This window comes from Papio anubis, chromosome 13 (assembly GCF_008728515.1).
Source record: "Papio anubis isolate 15944 chromosome 13, Panubis1.0, whole genome shotgun sequence".
Taxonomy (NCBI): domain Eukaryota; kingdom Metazoa; phylum Chordata; class Mammalia; order Primates; family Cercopithecidae; genus Papio; species Papio anubis.
This window is the reverse complement of record NC_044988.1, coordinates 67923905-67941084: the sequence shown is the minus strand read 5'-3', so window position 1 is coordinate 67941084 and position 17180 is coordinate 67923905. Positions and strand designations below refer to the sequence as shown.

The following is a 17180-nucleotide window of genomic DNA, read 5'->3' as shown; positions in this document are numbered from 1 at the left end:
CCTGCTGTTGCTGTTGTAGATGACTGCCTCCCCATCCCCAAGTTACTTTGCAGCTCTTCCATCCTCTGAGTAATTAATTCCCTACATTCAAGTCCCCCTGTGTTACATACTCAAGCAGTTTCTACTTTCTGTTAGACTAATGAACATACCTGTGATCCAGCAGTCCCAAGCCTGAGTGTATATCCTTCAGAGAAACTCTCCGGCAGGCCCCTAAGGAAAGATGTACAAGGACATTTACAGTGTTGTTTGTAAAAATGGAGTTAGCGGTAGCCTGGGCACTTATTGCTAGAGGAATGAATATTTTATAAGAATAGATAAATATGTGACATGTATCCGGCACATTGGAGGAGTGACCATGTTGGGGGTTGGGAGAAGAATGGGAATTAGGGACGAAGGGAAAAACAAAAGGGGAGAAGGACCTCGCATAGAAAGGATGGTGAATGTGTCTCTAACCAAGGAGGTGGTTTGCTCGGCCTCTGCAAATGAGGTTTAAAGCAGTGTACACTCTATCCTCAAAGGATGGATGTGATAGCCCAGGCAGAGGGAATAACATAAGAAAAGGAACAGAGGCCTAGAAACGGTTTATCCAGGAAACAGCAAGAAGTGGGATGTGTCTGGGGCCTGGGGTCTGTGGCTGGAAAAACAGATTGTGGGAGGCCCTTAGGGCCTCAGGAGCCTTATCAAGGATGCTGGACTCAGTCCTATAAAATCACAGGATGATAACCACACTCAAAGAAGCTGGGAGATCTGTTGAACCTCTCATGGTTATAGATGGGGAAACAGGTGCAGAGAGGGGTAGGGATTGGGACAAAGTCATGGTGGGGCAAAACTGGTCCAGAGCCAAAATTTCCTGGTTCTTGTTTAGGGAATTTCCTCTTCACTAAGCCCCCAGCTCTGCTGAGAACTGTGCTGGCTCTGGGGACACAACCCCAGCCCTCAAGGAGTTCCACTCATAGGAGACAGACACAGACTCAGATAGCCCTGATTGATGGTGAGATGTCTATGACATTGGTGGCCCCCATGAACTGTGTCTGCCAGCATCCATGCCATTTTGAAGGCCAGCAGAAGAACTTTGAGCTGAGCCCAGCCCCATTAGTCATAAGCAAATAAAGGGATGGTTATTCTAAGCCATAACATTTGGGGGTTGTTTGTTATGCCAACAATAGATTACCAAAACATGCAGTGTCAAGTGAAGACTGGGGAAAAAGCTGAAAAGGACAGATTACATGGAGGACATGCAAGGAGAGTGAGAGAGAATTGGACCCAGCAGATGCTGAGAGCAGATGGGCATATGGGAGAAATTATAGAGACTGTGGAAAACGAGTCTTGGCCATTGCCAACGAGTCTCAATAGATTTCTGAGCACCTACTATGTTCCAGGCCTTGGACTGGGCTTAAGAGGAGACAAAGGATAGACACAGTGTCCTAGGGAGGCAGCTCTGAGTCTCAGCAGTGCTGGTGGTGCCAGGTGGAAAGTGCTCAGGGCCCCGCAGGAGGTGGAGGTAAAGAGCTGGGGGCATGCAGAAGACAGAGGTGCCAACTCCTTGGAGAGACACTGGGGAAGGCTTCACAGAGAAGGCAGAGTTTTATCTGGGCCCTGAAAAGTGGGTGAAGTTTAAAGTTGGTGGGGAAAGCTTTCCAAGGGGAGGGTTTTGTGTGTACAAAGAAGCACAAAGGTCATGACGTTTGGGCGGGCAGCAGGGAGTGAGAAGTGACCAGTACCAAAGCGATCAGAAATCACAATGAGGGGTGATCACCTTGCTCTCCATCTTGAATACACCTTCCAAACCACACCTATGAAAAGATCTTTTAAAATTAAAGCAAGCCCGAATGACACTGTGGTTATGTGAATTAGGGAAGAATGAACCCAAAATGAGTGAGATATTTTTCAAAGTAGTTCATGTTATCATCATGGGTTGGGAGGCCCTAAATGCCTAAGAATAGATACAGAACATAATTTTTCATTGATCATAATATTATTTTCATAAACATTACAAATGTAGACTTTTGGCAAGAAAGGTTTCACAAAAGGGAGAACGGAGGTATGTGGGAGGACGTGGCATCTCTTTTATCATCCCTTTCGATCTGCTGCCAGTCTTTTGGAGGGGGCCTGTTAGGGCCTCAGAGTCAGGGTGGAAGGATATAGCTACTAGGGTAGAAGGCTCTAGAGACTTTCAAATCAGTCAGAACCCCAGCTTTGCCCCTTCCTGGTTGTAAAGCGCTAAGCATGGAGTCCAGCACATGGTAAATGCTCAAGACGGTTTTTGTTGCTAAAATTGCTCACAATCATCACTCATCCCATTTTAAAAAGAACCAAAGCCGAGGGGCCCCCAAATGTCAGCATGATGGGAATGGGTTGCGAGTCTCCTGTCTCCTCCTTTGGCTCCCTTCTGTCTTCTCCCTCACCCCACCTGCCTTCCTTGCCCCCAGAGGTGGTGCCACCCATTCCAGGGGTGCTGCAGTGAAAGGGATGGAACTCCAGGGCCTCTGACTCTCTTCTGGATTGTGTTTTGAGGACCTCCAATGTGCCAGTAAATCAACTGACCTTCTCGGAGACTCACACCCAGCATCAAACAACGTCCAGAGAAGCACATGCAAGCCGCAGGTCTTGTCCAAAGAACCAGCAAAGAAACGGTATGAGGCAACAAGCACCCACTTTCAACAAAGGGGAGGCAATAATATGAAAAGTTACAAAATCAGTTGTTTGCTTAACCTTCAAGCTGTGGTGTGGCGGAAAAGATTGGCTGGCTGCTTAAATCCAAAATTGCTGTCCAAAGTTTGGCACTATTCCAGTGCTCTCTTGGGCACATCAACCTCTCTGAAACCCCATTTTCTCTTCTGAAAAGTGGGTATACAGATGTCTCACACAATTATTAAAGATAATTACATGCAATGATATATGCAAAGGGTAATATACCCTAGATTGCACTGAACAGATATTAGCCTCAGGTTGGGGAAGGGCATGACCCCTGAAGCTGCCTGCACTTTCCTTTGCATAAGAATCTGTAGCTCCCCCAGATTCTTTTTTGTTGTTGTTAGATGGAGTCTTGCTCTGTTGCCCAGGCTGGAGTGCAGTGGTGTGATCTCGGCTCACTGTAACCTCCATCTCCTGGGTTCGAGTGATTCTCCTGCCTCAACCTCCTGAGTAGTTGGGACTACAGGGGCATGCCACCACGCCCAGCTAATTTTTGTATTTTTAGTAGAGATGGGGTTTTGCCATCTTGGCCCAGCTGGTCTTGAACTCCTGACCTTAGCTGATCTGCGCACCTTAGCCTCCCAAAGTGCTGGGATTACAGGTGTGAGCCACCATGCCTGCCCCCGCACCCAAATTCTGTAAAGGGTTCCTAACAGCTCCCCCTCCCAAAGTTTAGAGACACTGACATTGTTTTTTTTTTAAATTTTATTTCTATTATAAGATCAAATCTAATATTGAGAAAGACCAGAGCAGAGATAAAAAGAAAATTGAAACAGGAAAAACAATAGTAAATACAGAAACCAAATATGGTGGGTTGGTTGCTGTTTTGTTGTTGGAATTCTTTTAAATGAACTAAACTTGCCATCCTCTGCACAAACTTCACAAAAGGAAGAGAAGAAAAGGAGAAAAACAGAAACAACAGCAATAACAAAATGGCAAAGTGATATAAGAACCTTTTTTTAAAATAAAAGGAATATATGCTTATGGGAAAAGATAATTCAAACAGTATAGAAGGGGATGAAGTGAAAAATAAATCTGTTTTTACCCCTCCAGTTATTCCTTATCCTTAGACTTATTAGCCAGAGTTTGCCACTCTTGACAGAAAGAAACTTTTTATTTATTGTTTTTTTTCACATTGCAAGCAATGGTATCCATTTTCTGAAGGAGAAGATGGAATTTAGAAAATTCCCAGAGGCATCTAATTTGCTAAAAGATAATGAACATCATACGAAAGAATTAAGTGCTTTCCTGGATCCTGACAAAATAAAGATATCAATCAAAGAAACTCCCCAAAGGAAGTCCAGATGGCCATGCAATTGAACTTTATCATGCTCATCGGTTTGGCAATCCCCATGCCCTTGAAATACCCAGGAAAACCCAACAGAAAGCAATACCTGATACATACAGTGATTCTTTATAAAGCCAGCCTGAAACTGGAGGAAACCTTATAAAACTGCTACCTTGTTCAGTAATCCTAATGAACACAGGAGCAAAGTTTCTCCTCAACCAGTCCTCTAAACACAGCCACAGATCCATCTGAATTCATGGGGTCTTGTGCAGGCAGGATAGTGCAATATCTTGCACAATATATGAGAGTATCATTCATCATATACAGTGGATCATCCCAAAGCATTTGACTATGTTGTAATTCCAAATTTCAGAAGCATGTGAAAAATCAATAGGACACTGCTACGGTCCCAGTGTTTGTGTCCCTATAAAATTTGTATTAAAACCAGCTGGGTGCAGTGGTTCACACCTGCACTTTGGGAGGCCGAGGCAGGCAGATCACTTGAGGTCAGGAGTCTGAGACCAGCCTGGCCAACATGGTGAAACCCCGTCTCTACCAAAAATGTAAAACATTAGCCGGGTGTGGTGGTGCATGTCTGTAATCCCAGCTACTTGGGAAGCTGAGTCAGGAGAATCACTTGAACCTGGGAGGCAGAGGTTGCAGTGAGCCGAGATCGCGCCACTGGACTCCAGCCTGGGTGACAGAACAAGGGTCTGTCTCAAAAAAACAAAACAAATTTGTGTTAAAACCAAATCCTCACTGTAGTGGTATTAAGAGGTGGGCCCTTTAGGAGGTGATTGGGTCATGGGGGCTCCACTCTCTCAAGGGGATTAGTGCCCTTATGAAGGAGGCTTGATGGTGCCTTCTGTGTCCTCCTTTCACCATGTGAGGACACAGAAGGCGCCATCTGCAAGGAACAGGTCCTTGCCAGACATCAAGTCTGCTAGTGCCTTGCTCTTGGACTTCCCAGCCTCCAGAACTGTGAGCAACAAATTTCTGTTTGTAAATTACCCAGTCTACGGTATTTTGCTAGAGCAGTCCAAATGGACTAAGACAAACATACTGGCTTTACCTAAACCACCTATACAATTTAAAAGGCTGAAATATTAAGAAATGGGCAAAAGGTAACTGAAATACCACTAAAGTCAGATGCCAGCCTATCTGTGTCCTTTGTTATTTAATATAACATAGAGTGGTGATATGGGCAGGAGAAATAACTGATTTCATTAGGAAAAAGCAAATTAAAAGAATCACTGTTGTTACTCAAAAAGAGAGGCTTGGAATAAGATTGGCACAACAGGATGCTACTGCTTTCTATCACAGCATGCTCCTGAAAACCAGGCCATAAATCAGATCCTTGAGAAGCAAATCCTATTTACCCAATAGGAATGATGTTATAATTGAATGAAGCTTGCTTTGCTGATCAAGGATTGGGCATTAAACTAACCCTATGTAACTTCTCTTCCCCTGCCCCGATGTGAGCTGACATGACAGCCAGCCACAAGGGAGAGAGACTTCTGTGGCTCTCTCCAGCCCTGCACCACTGTCTCCTGGGCCTCAGCACCTCAGGAGGAAAGGGTAACTCTTTCAGCCTTGTGAGGAACCTTATGAAGAACCACACTAGGAGGTCTTCCCTGCCACACTGCCTCCCATGACTTAGTAAATGTTCAGGTTCTAGTGAACGGTGCACATCTCTTCATTCAGCAAACAGATTGCTGACTTTGTGTGTGCCTATGGCCTCACACATGAAAAAGGAACACAGAATTGTAGACAACTAACCATACAATGCAGTGTGACAAGCTCTTCTAGAATATGCTGAGATAAAAATGAAATACTGTATTTCACTGAATCTTAAACACCATTATTTTATGCATCAACAAGAAAGAAAAAAATACTTCCAACTATAAGATGCCATCGATGGCAAAGTGCATCCTGATTCCAGAGATGAGTAAGAACGTGTGTGTTAGAATGGTGAAATGTAGTAATTAACTTTTAAAGAAGTGATAAGTATTATCTCTCAGCATGAACCAAGCCTTACTATGGATGCTGAAAAAAGGTAGCAATTATTTCTGCTGGAGTGACAGGAGGAGGTATCACAAAGGAGGTGACATTTGACCTGAGTTTTGAAGGATTTTGTCAGTGGGAGAAAGAGTGGGAAGAGCGTTCCAAGTTGAAGGAATAGCATGAGCAAAGGTATGGAGGCAGAAAAGGGGTCTATGTTTATGGGCCAGCTAATATATTCTAAGTAGTTAGAATATAAAAGGTGTGGGAAGAAAGAGCTTGTTGCTAAAGCTGGAAACACTGGAGCCACATTGTAAATGGCTTGTAATACCAAGTGTGGGAGTTTGTACCCTTCAGGTTATAGGGAGCCATCGAATGTATTGAGCTGGGGGTGACATGATTTGGAAAGGTCAGTTTGGCAGGGTAAATGAAGGATAGCATGGAGAAATGTACGAATAGAGGTAGTAATAGATACAAGTGAGACTGCAACCAGTCAGGTTGGGGGTGGGTGGAGAGAAAACCATATATTCGGATCTTTGTGATAATGTCAGATTTTTAAAAGGTTAAGTAAGACAACCATGCATAAGAGAATAAAAGATCTATAGTCATATACAACCATATGGATGACTTTCACAATGTTGAGTGAAAGAAGCCAGGCACGAAGAGGACAGACGGTGATTCCATTTATATCAAGCCCAAGAATAGGCAAAACCCAATCTACAGTGTTAGTGGTCAGCATGGTGGTTACCCTTGCGAAGGTTAGTGACTGGCCAGCAACATGACTTTTGGGTGTTGGTAATGTTCTGGCTCTTGATGCTGGTTACATGGGTGTGTTCTCTTTGGGAAAATTCATTGAACTGTCTGTTATATTTCAATAAAATTTACAAAACATACTTAGGGCCATGGAGACAAACTGGAAGTCAGGATCTGGAATGGAGGTGCCAGGAAGCTGTTGGACCCTGAAGGTGCTCAATCCCAGAATGACCTGAAGCATCGGGATAATGCCATGGACCACAAAAGGTACTTCGTGTGGTGCATTAGGAGAAAGCATGGATGTTTGTTGAAAAGAACGCAGAATTTTCTCGTCTCCAGGCCTGTAACAGAGGCACACAGGATGTATTGGTGGAGAATGACTAGCAAACAGGAGATAGTGGAACAGGCATAAAATGAAAGATGAGGAGACTGTTAGAGGGCACCTAGATGCTTTCAATGAGCCTGTGTCTCCAGGGCCAGATGAAGTACTTGTCAAGACAGCAGGACACTGTAGCTGGGATCCAGAAAGAGCATCTGAAAGATCTTTGGGAGATGAGTGAAAGAAAGGGTTAGGTAGCAGGGGATGCAGCAGGGTTCCGGTTTCCTAAGAGCCTAAAATGGTGAGTTCAGCAGTAGGGGATTTGGGTGTTTACTGTCAGCAGTGTTTGAGAAGAGCTGATTGGATAAATGACGTGTGATCACACAAAGGAGAGTAGTGCTTCCTAGGAGTGGATGTGTTCACCAAGAACCAGCCCAGTTACGATCACCCTTATTCAGGGAGTTATTCATCTGATGGGTCAGAGAAATTAAGAGATAGCATGTATCAGGGTTTCAGCCGGGCTTTGGCAAGGCTTTTCATGATTTTCGGGAGTGCAAGATAGAGAAATGAGGACTGCAGAATGTGGAAGTTGGGAGCAATTTTTAGTAGGTTTACTTGTAGAACCAGAGGGGGCAGATGACCCCCAGTGCGGGCAGTCACAGGGCGTGTCTTTGGCATTCTCCTATTTAACATTTTGACTAATGCTTTAGGACGAGAAAGAAAATCCTATTGTGCACTGACAATGGCATTAACTGAGAGATGGTGAATATGAGTGATAACAAACTCATGCAGGATGCCTTCAACAGGTTGCAACATCAGGACATGGTCAAAGGTGAAATGTTTCAATCCTGTTCAGAGGCCTCCAAATTAAACGGCTGAGAAGTAATGTTAGAGAGATGTGGCTTGCTGTTCATTTGAAGCATCAGCAACAATAACCCCATAGAAAACAAACCCAGGGCTCTTAGAGAACCACGAGCTTCCTATAAGCCGAAGGGTGATGCGGCTGCTAGCAAAATGTGGGTAAATCTGGACTGTAAGGACAGTGGGGACAGAAGTCAGAAGTCTGAGCACAGAGGGGCGGCCATGCTCTTCTACATCTTTCTTGGCCCAGGTGGAGGGTTTTGTGGTTGGTTCTGGGTAATGTCTTTGAGGAGAGCCATGAGCAGACTCTAGACTTGTGGCCAGGGGAGGTTTGGGGGCATTTCTCCCAAAGAAGACGACTTGGCTAGAGGTGGAGAGTGAGGGGGTGCTTAGGAACTATCTCTGGGAAAGAACTGCCATGGGTGAGAGGGAGCACTGTGGACTCCTGCCACAAGGTTACAATCCGGTAAAAGCTGTAGAAAGGCTGACTGGTGGAGCCTAAAAATGTGTGAAAACCTCATGAATCAAGTAATGAAGTGGGAACCTCAGCAGACACTGATCTTGCCATCTTTAGCAGTGATGTAATTATTTATTACATGCCTAATAAGTACCTAGTACTGTGTTAGGAACTTTATATGCATTATCTTAATAAGGGAGATAATTACATGTAAAGTACTTTAAACAATGTCTGGCACATGTGAGTGCTCACTATGTGTTAGCTATTGTCATTATCTAATCCTCACAATACCCAATGAAAGAGGAACCGTTATTGCTCCCATTTTACAAATGGAGAAAATGAAGCTTGGGAAGTTAAGTGACTTACTCAAAGTTGCACCACTAATACTTAGTAAGCCAGAATTTGAGGCCAGGGCTGCCTGACTCCAAAACTCACCACTGTCCCTAAGGAGTAAAGAGGGACTCATATGTTTGGAGGGATAGGAACAGAGGCTTCCTAAGCCTGTTCTTCATCTAAGGCTCTGTTCTAAAACTCTGCCTCTTATCCATCCTGGATTCCCTTTGTTAATAATCTGATTGTTTTTGAAACCTCTAAATGAGAGGGGATTTAATCCCTGTTGCCAGTCTCTGTTTCTCTGGAGACCACCCAATTACAAGCTAAATGTCCTTTCTGTGTTCATTCAGGACCTATCCCACTGAATCAATCTTCCACAGTTCTCAAACCACATGAGGAGTATAGGTAAAGGAGGCGGCTCTGGGTTCTGCTGGCCTGCCCTAGCCTTGTTGTTGATTTTTTTTTTTTTTTTTTTGCTTTGAGATGGAGTCTCGCTCTGTCATCCAGGCTGCAGTGCAGTGGCACGATCTCGGGTCACTGCAACCTCTGCCTCCCGGGTTCAAGCAATTTTCCTTCCTCAGCCTCCTGAGTAGCTGGGATTACAGGCCCATGCCACTATACCCAGCTAATTTTTTTTTTTTTTTTTTTTTTTGTATTTTTAGTAGAGACGGGGTTTCACCATGTTGGTCAGGCTGATCTTGAACTCCTAACCTTGTGATCCGCCCGCCTCGGCCTCCTAAAGTGCTGGGATTACAGGTGTGAGCCACCGCGCCCAGCCACTGTTGACTCTTGAAGGATTTAGTCATAGACTCTCCAAGCCAGACACTCTCCTCCCTGATAACCCAAAAGAAGGCCCAGATTCTCTTTAATTCAGTGGAGTTCCCTGGCTAGCTCATTTCACTTCTTTCTGGTGTGGACCCTCAGCAATGTTCTTTGTGTCTTTAAGTCTGTCCTATTCAGTTCTATAAAGGCATCTTTAAGGAGAGGCAAGTAGAGCAGAGACAAATGCAGGAATTTGGGGTCAGACAGGACTGGGTTTGACAGGGCTGGTCAGACAGGATTGGGTTTGGGCCCCCTCGCTGCCTCTGCTAGGTATCATTAGGCACACCATTTCATCAAGCTGGACCTTAATCTCTTAATTTGCAAAACTGGGATCCTAACACCAATTTTTCAGGCAGATGTGAAGATTAAGATGATGCATACCAAGGTGTCTGGCACAGAGTAGGTAGGTGTTTAATAAATGGTAGCTATTGTTGTTACTCAAGCTGTGTCACCAGACCACATTTGATGCCTGAAACCTAATTTTGTGGTTTAAAAAACATGCCTTGTGAAAAGGGATATGCAACTTAGATTCATTCAGTTAGTGTTTTTTAGAGCCGTCATTCATAACTTACCATTTTTTAAAAAGCAAGGAAATGAAAATAAATAATGCACTTCAAGAAAAAAAATAGGCTCTCGACTACTTGATTGAAAGAAACATTTCCATATAAACACGAATGAGAAATAACATGGGAGATGTTTGCAAAGATGGCATGTGTGTGCCTGTGTGTGGTTTACATACATACACGCACACACCCACACACAGTTGCAGCTCCACTCTGCCAGTCTCAATTCTATATATTAGTTTGGTACAAAAGTAATTGTGGTTTTTGCCATTACTTTCTGTGGCAAAAACCGCAATTACTTTTGCACCAACCTAATATTAGCTGTGTATATATGTGTGTGTGTGTAGTGAGAGAGATTGTTTTGTTTTAAAGAAGAAAGTGAGAGAAGATCTTGCTGCTGTTAGGAGTTAGAGTAGAGGCAGGCATGGATAACAATCAAATATGGAAAAGGGTGTTAAAAACTCAACCCTGTTCCTGGGAGGAGGCATCTCTGGAGGGCAGATCTGAGCAGCCCTAGGTGGCAGGGGGTGTCAGCCCAATAAGGAAGGAGAGCAGATAGCACAGAGAGGCCTGGTTAGCTTCCCAGCATCAGGATCCCATTCAAAGGGATGGAGTGTCCTGTTGACAGGCAGCCAGATGGACGATGGAGCCCCAAAATCTCCAGAAAGGAAGTGGGCACCATCTCTCAACCTCTGAGCCGGGATTTAGAGACTGGCTTCTGTGTGTAGGCAGAGGGTTTTAGAGAAAAGATTGCTAAGGAAACAGGATTATGGAAGCAAGATAATAATTTAAGCCATACAGACCTGGGCTGACATGGATGTTTCATCACTTCCTGGAGGTGGAACCTGAGCACGTTGCTTTCTAAGTCTCTATTACATCTCTTAGAAGGTAGATGAGTTCATGGAAATCAAGTGTCTTCCACATCCTGGGACTTGGCCAATGCATTTTATTCCAATTAATAAGAAGCACAACGATTAGCCAATTCTCATCCTCTCTTCTGCTTATACCCTGGCCTGGCCACCAAATGTGCTTATTGTAATAGAGACTCCTCACAGGTATTCCTGCTCACACTCTTTTCCCCTGATAACAATTCTCCACTCCGCAGCCAGAGTGATCCTCTTAAAATACATCAGATCATGTCACTGCTCTACCCGGTAGCCTCCCACGGTTCCTGTTTCATGTGTCCTCCCAGTGCTGAGGCCCCATACAGTCCTACCTACCTTTGACCTTGGATCTGATTGCTTTTCCCTTTGCCCACTCTGCTCTACCACATTGGCGGTTACATTGTTCCTTGGACATGCCAGGCACACTCCTGTCTCGGAGCCTCTGCCCTTGCTGTTCCTCTGCATGGAACACTATTCGCCTATCTTTCTTACTTACCTTCTTTATGTCTTTGCTGAGGAGTCACCTTAGTGTGTCTTTCCCTGACCTCCCTATTTCAAATTGAAGCCCCACTCTGCCAGTCTCAATCCTCTTTCCTGCTTTTTTGTTCACCATAGCACTTTTCATAAATGGGCATACTAACATATCTTCTTCGTCCTATTTATTGTCTCTCTTTCTCCACTAGAATGTCAATTCTACAAGGGCAGGGATTTTGGTTTGTTTCCTTCCTATATCTTCAGCTGCTATGACACTGCCTAGGTAGTATGCCCTTCAAAACACTGGTCAAAGGAATGAATGATTATTATAAAGCAAGAGGCTGGACCCCAGCTCTCGAGGAACATGCATTCTAGGCTGGTGACTGAGGCAGGAACTCAGACTCAGGAAGCACATCAGGGACCCAGTTACCCAAACTGTAATACCAGGCCAGAGTAAGATCCTGGAACCAGAGGGATGCCCAGGCATTAGAAGTGGGCTGTGAGATCAGAGATTGGCCTGGAGCCATGCTGATGGAGAGTGAGATTGGTGCCCCCTGATTCAGGGCAGATCCCAGGTCATGCATCTTGGGGCCAGGTCACCCCACTGTAAGAGCAGACAGAGGGGCTGTAGGGCAGGATGCCAGGCAGGGCCTTCAACCTCTTAGTAAATATCAGGCAAAGTTACCCAGCTTTCAACTTATTCCCAGATGTAGGTGTCAGTGGACACTCTATATTGGCATAGCTTGCAAGGAGAACACGAATGACTAAAGGAAAGAATGAAAAACAAACAAACAAGCAAACAACAGCAACAACAAAACAAGTGAAAATGCTCATTCAGAAACCTGAGCTGAGGGTTTGAGGTGCCAGAAGACTATGACTAGAGGATATTTGTGATGTCAAGTGAGACAGCAGTAGAGCGAGTATCTGGGGATTACACTGTCCTCTGGACCATTTCTTTCCCTCCCTCCCTCCCTCCCTCCCTCCGTCTCTCCCTCCCTCCCTCTCTCCCTCCGTCCTTTCCTTCCTTCCTTTCTTCCTTCCTTCCTTCCTTTCTTTCTTCCTTCCTTCCTTCCTTCCTCCCTTCCTAGAGGAGATGCTCAGGTGAGCTCTGTTCATGCAAACCCTCCAGCTTGGGGAAAAGGAAGTGCCAAGTGGAGCCAGGAGAGGTGGTGTCTACGGAAGCCTAGAAAGAGAAGTTAGGGCAGGGAGAATTTGGCCTGGTTTCCCTGGCGCTGTCCAAGGTACTTTCTAGTAGTTCTGCTCAGCCTCCACTCTCATCTTCGTGCTTCCTAACAACTCAGCCTGGATTCAGAGCTGCCCTTGCCTCACTCCAGTAGAGCTGGTGTGTAGCCATCATCATCATCATCCGGTCCAAATCCCTCACCATATGCCAGAGGGAACCGATGTCCAGAGCAAGTGAGTCAGGGCAGTGCCCCTCCTGGAGAGGAAACTTGCAGTCCCACATCCCTGGCTCCCACTGCACCGTGCACGGAGTTCCTGCTGGCTCTGGGTTCCGGTCCTCCAGTAGCTCTGTGTGCTTTCACTAGCTACAGAACCTCTCTGAGCACCAGTGTATTCACCTGTAAAGTAAGGGTGAGTAACACAGTATGCTTACAGGGCGGTTGTGGGGATTACTTCATAATGCGCACAGTAAGTACTCAGCGAAGGTCAAATTCCCATTCTTATTACAAGGTCGTCGATATCTCCCACAGTCCCTGGTTCAGGCACAACTATGTTTTGTGATTTGATGTCCTACTGTGTTCCTCGCATTAATCAGCCCCTGGGACTTTATAGATTAATGACCACGTTTCCTATTCTTGAAGTATGCAGAGGCACAAGGAATCCAAGGTCTTAGGTCAGCTCACTTGGGTACATCTGGCTCGGGACTGCTTTGGCTAAGATTGGCCAGTGCGACCGACAGAGACAAGGCCAAGTCCAGGGGAGCGGCCCCGCCCTGGCCTGAGGATAGTGCTCCCACCCTGGGAGACTTCTAGGGCGGAGCCCGTCAAGAATGGGGACGCGGGGAGGTCAAATGCCTGGAGGGGGCGGTAGCGCACGTAAGGTTGGGACCCCAGCTTTGCCTGGGGTTGGCAAAGGGCAGTCGCTTCGTCTGGTGGGGAGGAAAGGGGTATCCTCAGCCAAGGCCCTAAAGGCCGGGCAGCCTGGCACCAACGGGCGTTCGAGCACCTGCAGGCGTCTTCAGCGACCCCCGGGACTCGGTCAGGGGCTCGTGGGCGCCAGAGCAGAACGGGAGAGCGTAGGCTGCAGATGCCTCTGGGACGCCTTCGTGGAACGTTCGCCTGCCGAGACCTTCCCGGCCAGACCTCCAAAAAGCGGTTCCAAACCACAGTGCAGGTGCTACAGGCAGCGCTCGGCGGAGCGGCGGCGGCCACTGCGTGTGCCAGCGCGCGGTCCCGGTTCCCAGATCGCTGTCCCCGGGCGCTCTGGTGCCTGGAGGTCAGCGGTCGGCGGGCAGCGGCAGCTGGCGCGGCGGAGGGCCGGGGGCGCGTGTGTGCGTGTGCTGGGAAGGTGGCCCTCCCCGCAGCCGCCGCAGCGCCAGCGCCTCCCCCACCCCCTGCGCGCACAGCTCGTCCCCGTCCCTGGGGGCGGCCCGAGCCGCCGCTGAGCAGCCTCGCCTTCGCCTCCCGCGTTTCCTGCCGTCCGCCCTCCCCAGGCCCGGCTCCAGGGGCTGCCGCCTAGCAGCTCCCTGCGGGAGAGCGGTTCAGAGCGCGCACGGGGGAGGGCGGAGGCGGCCCGGTGCGGGGCGGCAGCGCTGGAGAGAGGCGCGCGCGGAGACGCCGGCCCCCCTCTCCGCGTTTGCTCGCTTGCTCCCCGCCTCCCGCACTCCGCTCGCTCCCACCCCTTGCCGGCGTGATTGATCCGTCACGGGCGCCGCCGCTGCCGCCGCCGCCGCGGCCGTTCTGAGCGGAGCCGGAACCCGAGCCCGAGACGGAGCCGGGGCCCGGGCCGGCGCCATTGCGCGGGCGCCGCGGGAAGAGCTTGGCGCGGGGCGGCGGGCCGGGCCAGGCCATGCGGGCCGAGTGAGCCGGCGCCCGCAGCCCGCGGCGCGGCATGGCTTCCCCGCGGAGCTCCGGGCAGCCCGGGCCGCCGCCGCCGCCGCCACCGCCGCCCGCGCGCCTGCTGCTGCTACTGCTGCTGCCGCTGCTGCTGCCTCTGGCGCCCGGGGCCTGGGGCTGGGCGCGGGGCGCCCCACGGCCGCCGCCCAGCAGCCCGCCGCTCTCCATCATGGGCCTCATGCCGCTCACCAAGGAGGTGGCCAAGGGCAGCATCGGGCGCGGTGTGCTCCCCGCCGTGGAACTGGCCATCGAGCAGATCCGCAACGAGTCACTCCTGCGCCCGTACTTCCTCGACCTGCGGCTCTATGACACCGAGGTGAGTGTCCGGCTGCCCGTGCCGTCGGGGCTTCGGGGGGCAGTGGGGTGGGTGGTTTGGACAGGGGCAACCTCCGGCCTTTGGTCAGAGCCCCTATTGACCGTCCCGCGTCTGCCGAGGCCACAGAGGTCTGGTGCCCAGTGCTCACCCCCTGCGGTCCTGCTGGGCTTGGCTGGCACAGCTGGTAACATTTGCCGAGCACCCCCTCCTCTGGTCTTATGTGTGTATGTGTGTGTGGGGAGGGGTGGGGGTGGAATGGAAAACTGGGGTCTCTTTTGACCTGAGAAAAAGGAGTGGAGAAGGTGGGGGCTGGACCCCCAAAGGCCTACATTGACTGCCCCTGTCCAGGTCCCGCTCATGGGGCTGCGAGGTGCGGAGTGGAAGGAACAGGCTCATTGACTGCAAACTGGGCCACCCAGGGCCGGAGGGGCCGCGGGCCTGCTCACAGGCCCCCAGGGAAGCCGAGCGGCGCTTTGAGGTCCGGAAGGCTCCGGAACCCAAGGGGCTTGAGCGTGCAACGCGGCTGAGCGCCTGGTGCGCGCCAGCAGCTCTGAGCCCGCACAGCGCGGGCAGGTGTGGGGCCACCGGCTCTGCAGCGCTTCTGCCTGGACGCGCCCGGCGCTGCCTGTGGCCAGAGCGATTTCAAAAGGAGACCCCAGCCTCGGGTTAGTTGCTCAGAAAGTGCCCTGGCAGTTCTCGTCCCGGAAGTGCAGTGGTGTCTGGCCGCGCCGCTGCTGTTGGCCGGGCGGTTGCAGGCAGTTTCTCCCGGCTCAGGCTTGAAGCATCCTACCTAGTAGCCCAAGCACGGACTTGGAGAGCAGTCCTGAGCGGAGCCAGAGAGCCAAGGGCTTTCCATCCCAACACCCCTCCCCACGGCCTCGGTTTGGGTTCTGCCTGAAGCCCCAGAGCGGACCTTCACCGCCAGCGCGGGGCTGGAGCGTGCGGAGCGGGTCTGGAGGAGCGATCGCTGGCCGCGCAAGGTCGGGTTTGCGAGTTTTTCCGGACTGAGCGAGCCCCTGTGCTCCGGCCGCAGCGTTTGAGACGCGGCCTGAAGGGGGCAGTGATTTCCTGTGCAGTACGCTCGGTTGGCGCCTCTTCCACCGCGCGGAGCGGGCCGAGGCGCTGGGCTTGACCCTGGCTTCCTGGGACTCTCCAGGCGCTTCTGCTGGAGTCCAGGTGCAGAACCCTTTTGTGGGGAGGGTCGCGCTACCGCTCTGGTGGTGCAATCTGGGCTTCCCCTCCTCCTTGGTCGGACCCTGTTTATGTCCCCAGAGAAAGAGCAGAATCTAGATTGTATCTTATTCCCTGCCTCCCCGGTTTCACCGGTGAACCAGCTTGCTCTGCGCTGTAAATAAAAGGTGAAGGAACCGATGGCAGTTGGCAGCGGTGCGCGCAGGCTGCTGCAGGCGGAGAGGCGTCCTCTGCCCCAGAGGATGCAAGCTGACTGGCTGTGCAGGGCTAACCCGGTGTGAAATCATTTCCGAATGACATTCCTGTCGCCCTCGTCTTTGCCCGAGCATCTCAAGTTCTGTGGGGGTACTTGTCTGGCACACATAAATGGAGAGAGCAATGCAGTTACAGGGAGGCATATCTTCTTGACAGTTTCTCTGTTGCTACCGCACATATTCTTCTGGAGGGGTCACTGCAAAGCCGGTCTTTTGGGGACAAACACATTTTTAGATAGGGCAGCCCTGCTTGCATCATCACCAAGTATTGTCAGCTGCATAATGTTTTCATCATCAGTTTCTTCCCTTTAGAAAGCTGCCCTGAAAGAGATTTCATACTGGCCTGTTTGTGGCAGCAAAGAGATGGGTGCTTCGTTTCAGGGTGTGGGTTGAAGCCTTTACATTTTATTTTTCAAGTGTGTCTTGATGACTTTCTGAGTGAGAGGACCCAAAGTCAAGAGGATGAGGCAGTCAGAAGACTCTTCAATTCGTGGGAATATTTAGAAAACAGTGGGAAGGAAGGCAGAAGATAATTTTAGCTTGTGCAAACAGAGAAGTGTCTCTAGCCTTTTGAAGGGGTCCAGAGTCAGGGCTTTGGGGTAGGTGAAGCCTGGGTTTTAGTGAGAAACTAGTTACTTTCCACCCTGGATGACCTTGAGCTGGGTATTTAATCTCTGTAAGCCTAGGTGGGAATATTATGTGTACTCTGCAGGTGACACGCAGCTTAAGGAAGATAACAAGCCAGGGTAGAAGATGCTCTGGCATGCTGTAAGCACTAAATAAATGTTTCCTGCCTCCCTTCTTCCTCTTCCTCCACCTTTTTTTTGAGATGGAGTTTTGCTCTTGTTGTCCAGGCTGGAGTGCATTGGTGTGATCTTGGCTCACTGCAACCT

At 49.3% G+C, this 17180-nt stretch overlaps 1 protein-coding gene across 2 annotated transcripts in view; it reads left to right on the top strand.

Moving 5' to 3' along the window:
* The first annotated feature begins 14064 nt into the window (after positions 1-14064).
* The window catches only part of GABBR2 (gamma-aminobutyric acid type B receptor subunit 2), a 416448-nt gene continuing 413332 nt past the window's right edge, over positions 14065-17180 (top strand). The window contains exon 1 of one of the 2 annotated variants that reach the window (XM_021927328.2): positions 14065-14842. In XM_021927328.2, coding sequence (XP_021783020.2) covers positions 14522-14842 — 321 coding nt within the window. In that variant the 5' untranslated portion in view covers positions 14065-14521. The remainder of the gene's footprint in view (positions 14843-17180) is intronic. The other variant, XM_031654347.1, reaches the window with a different exon arrangement.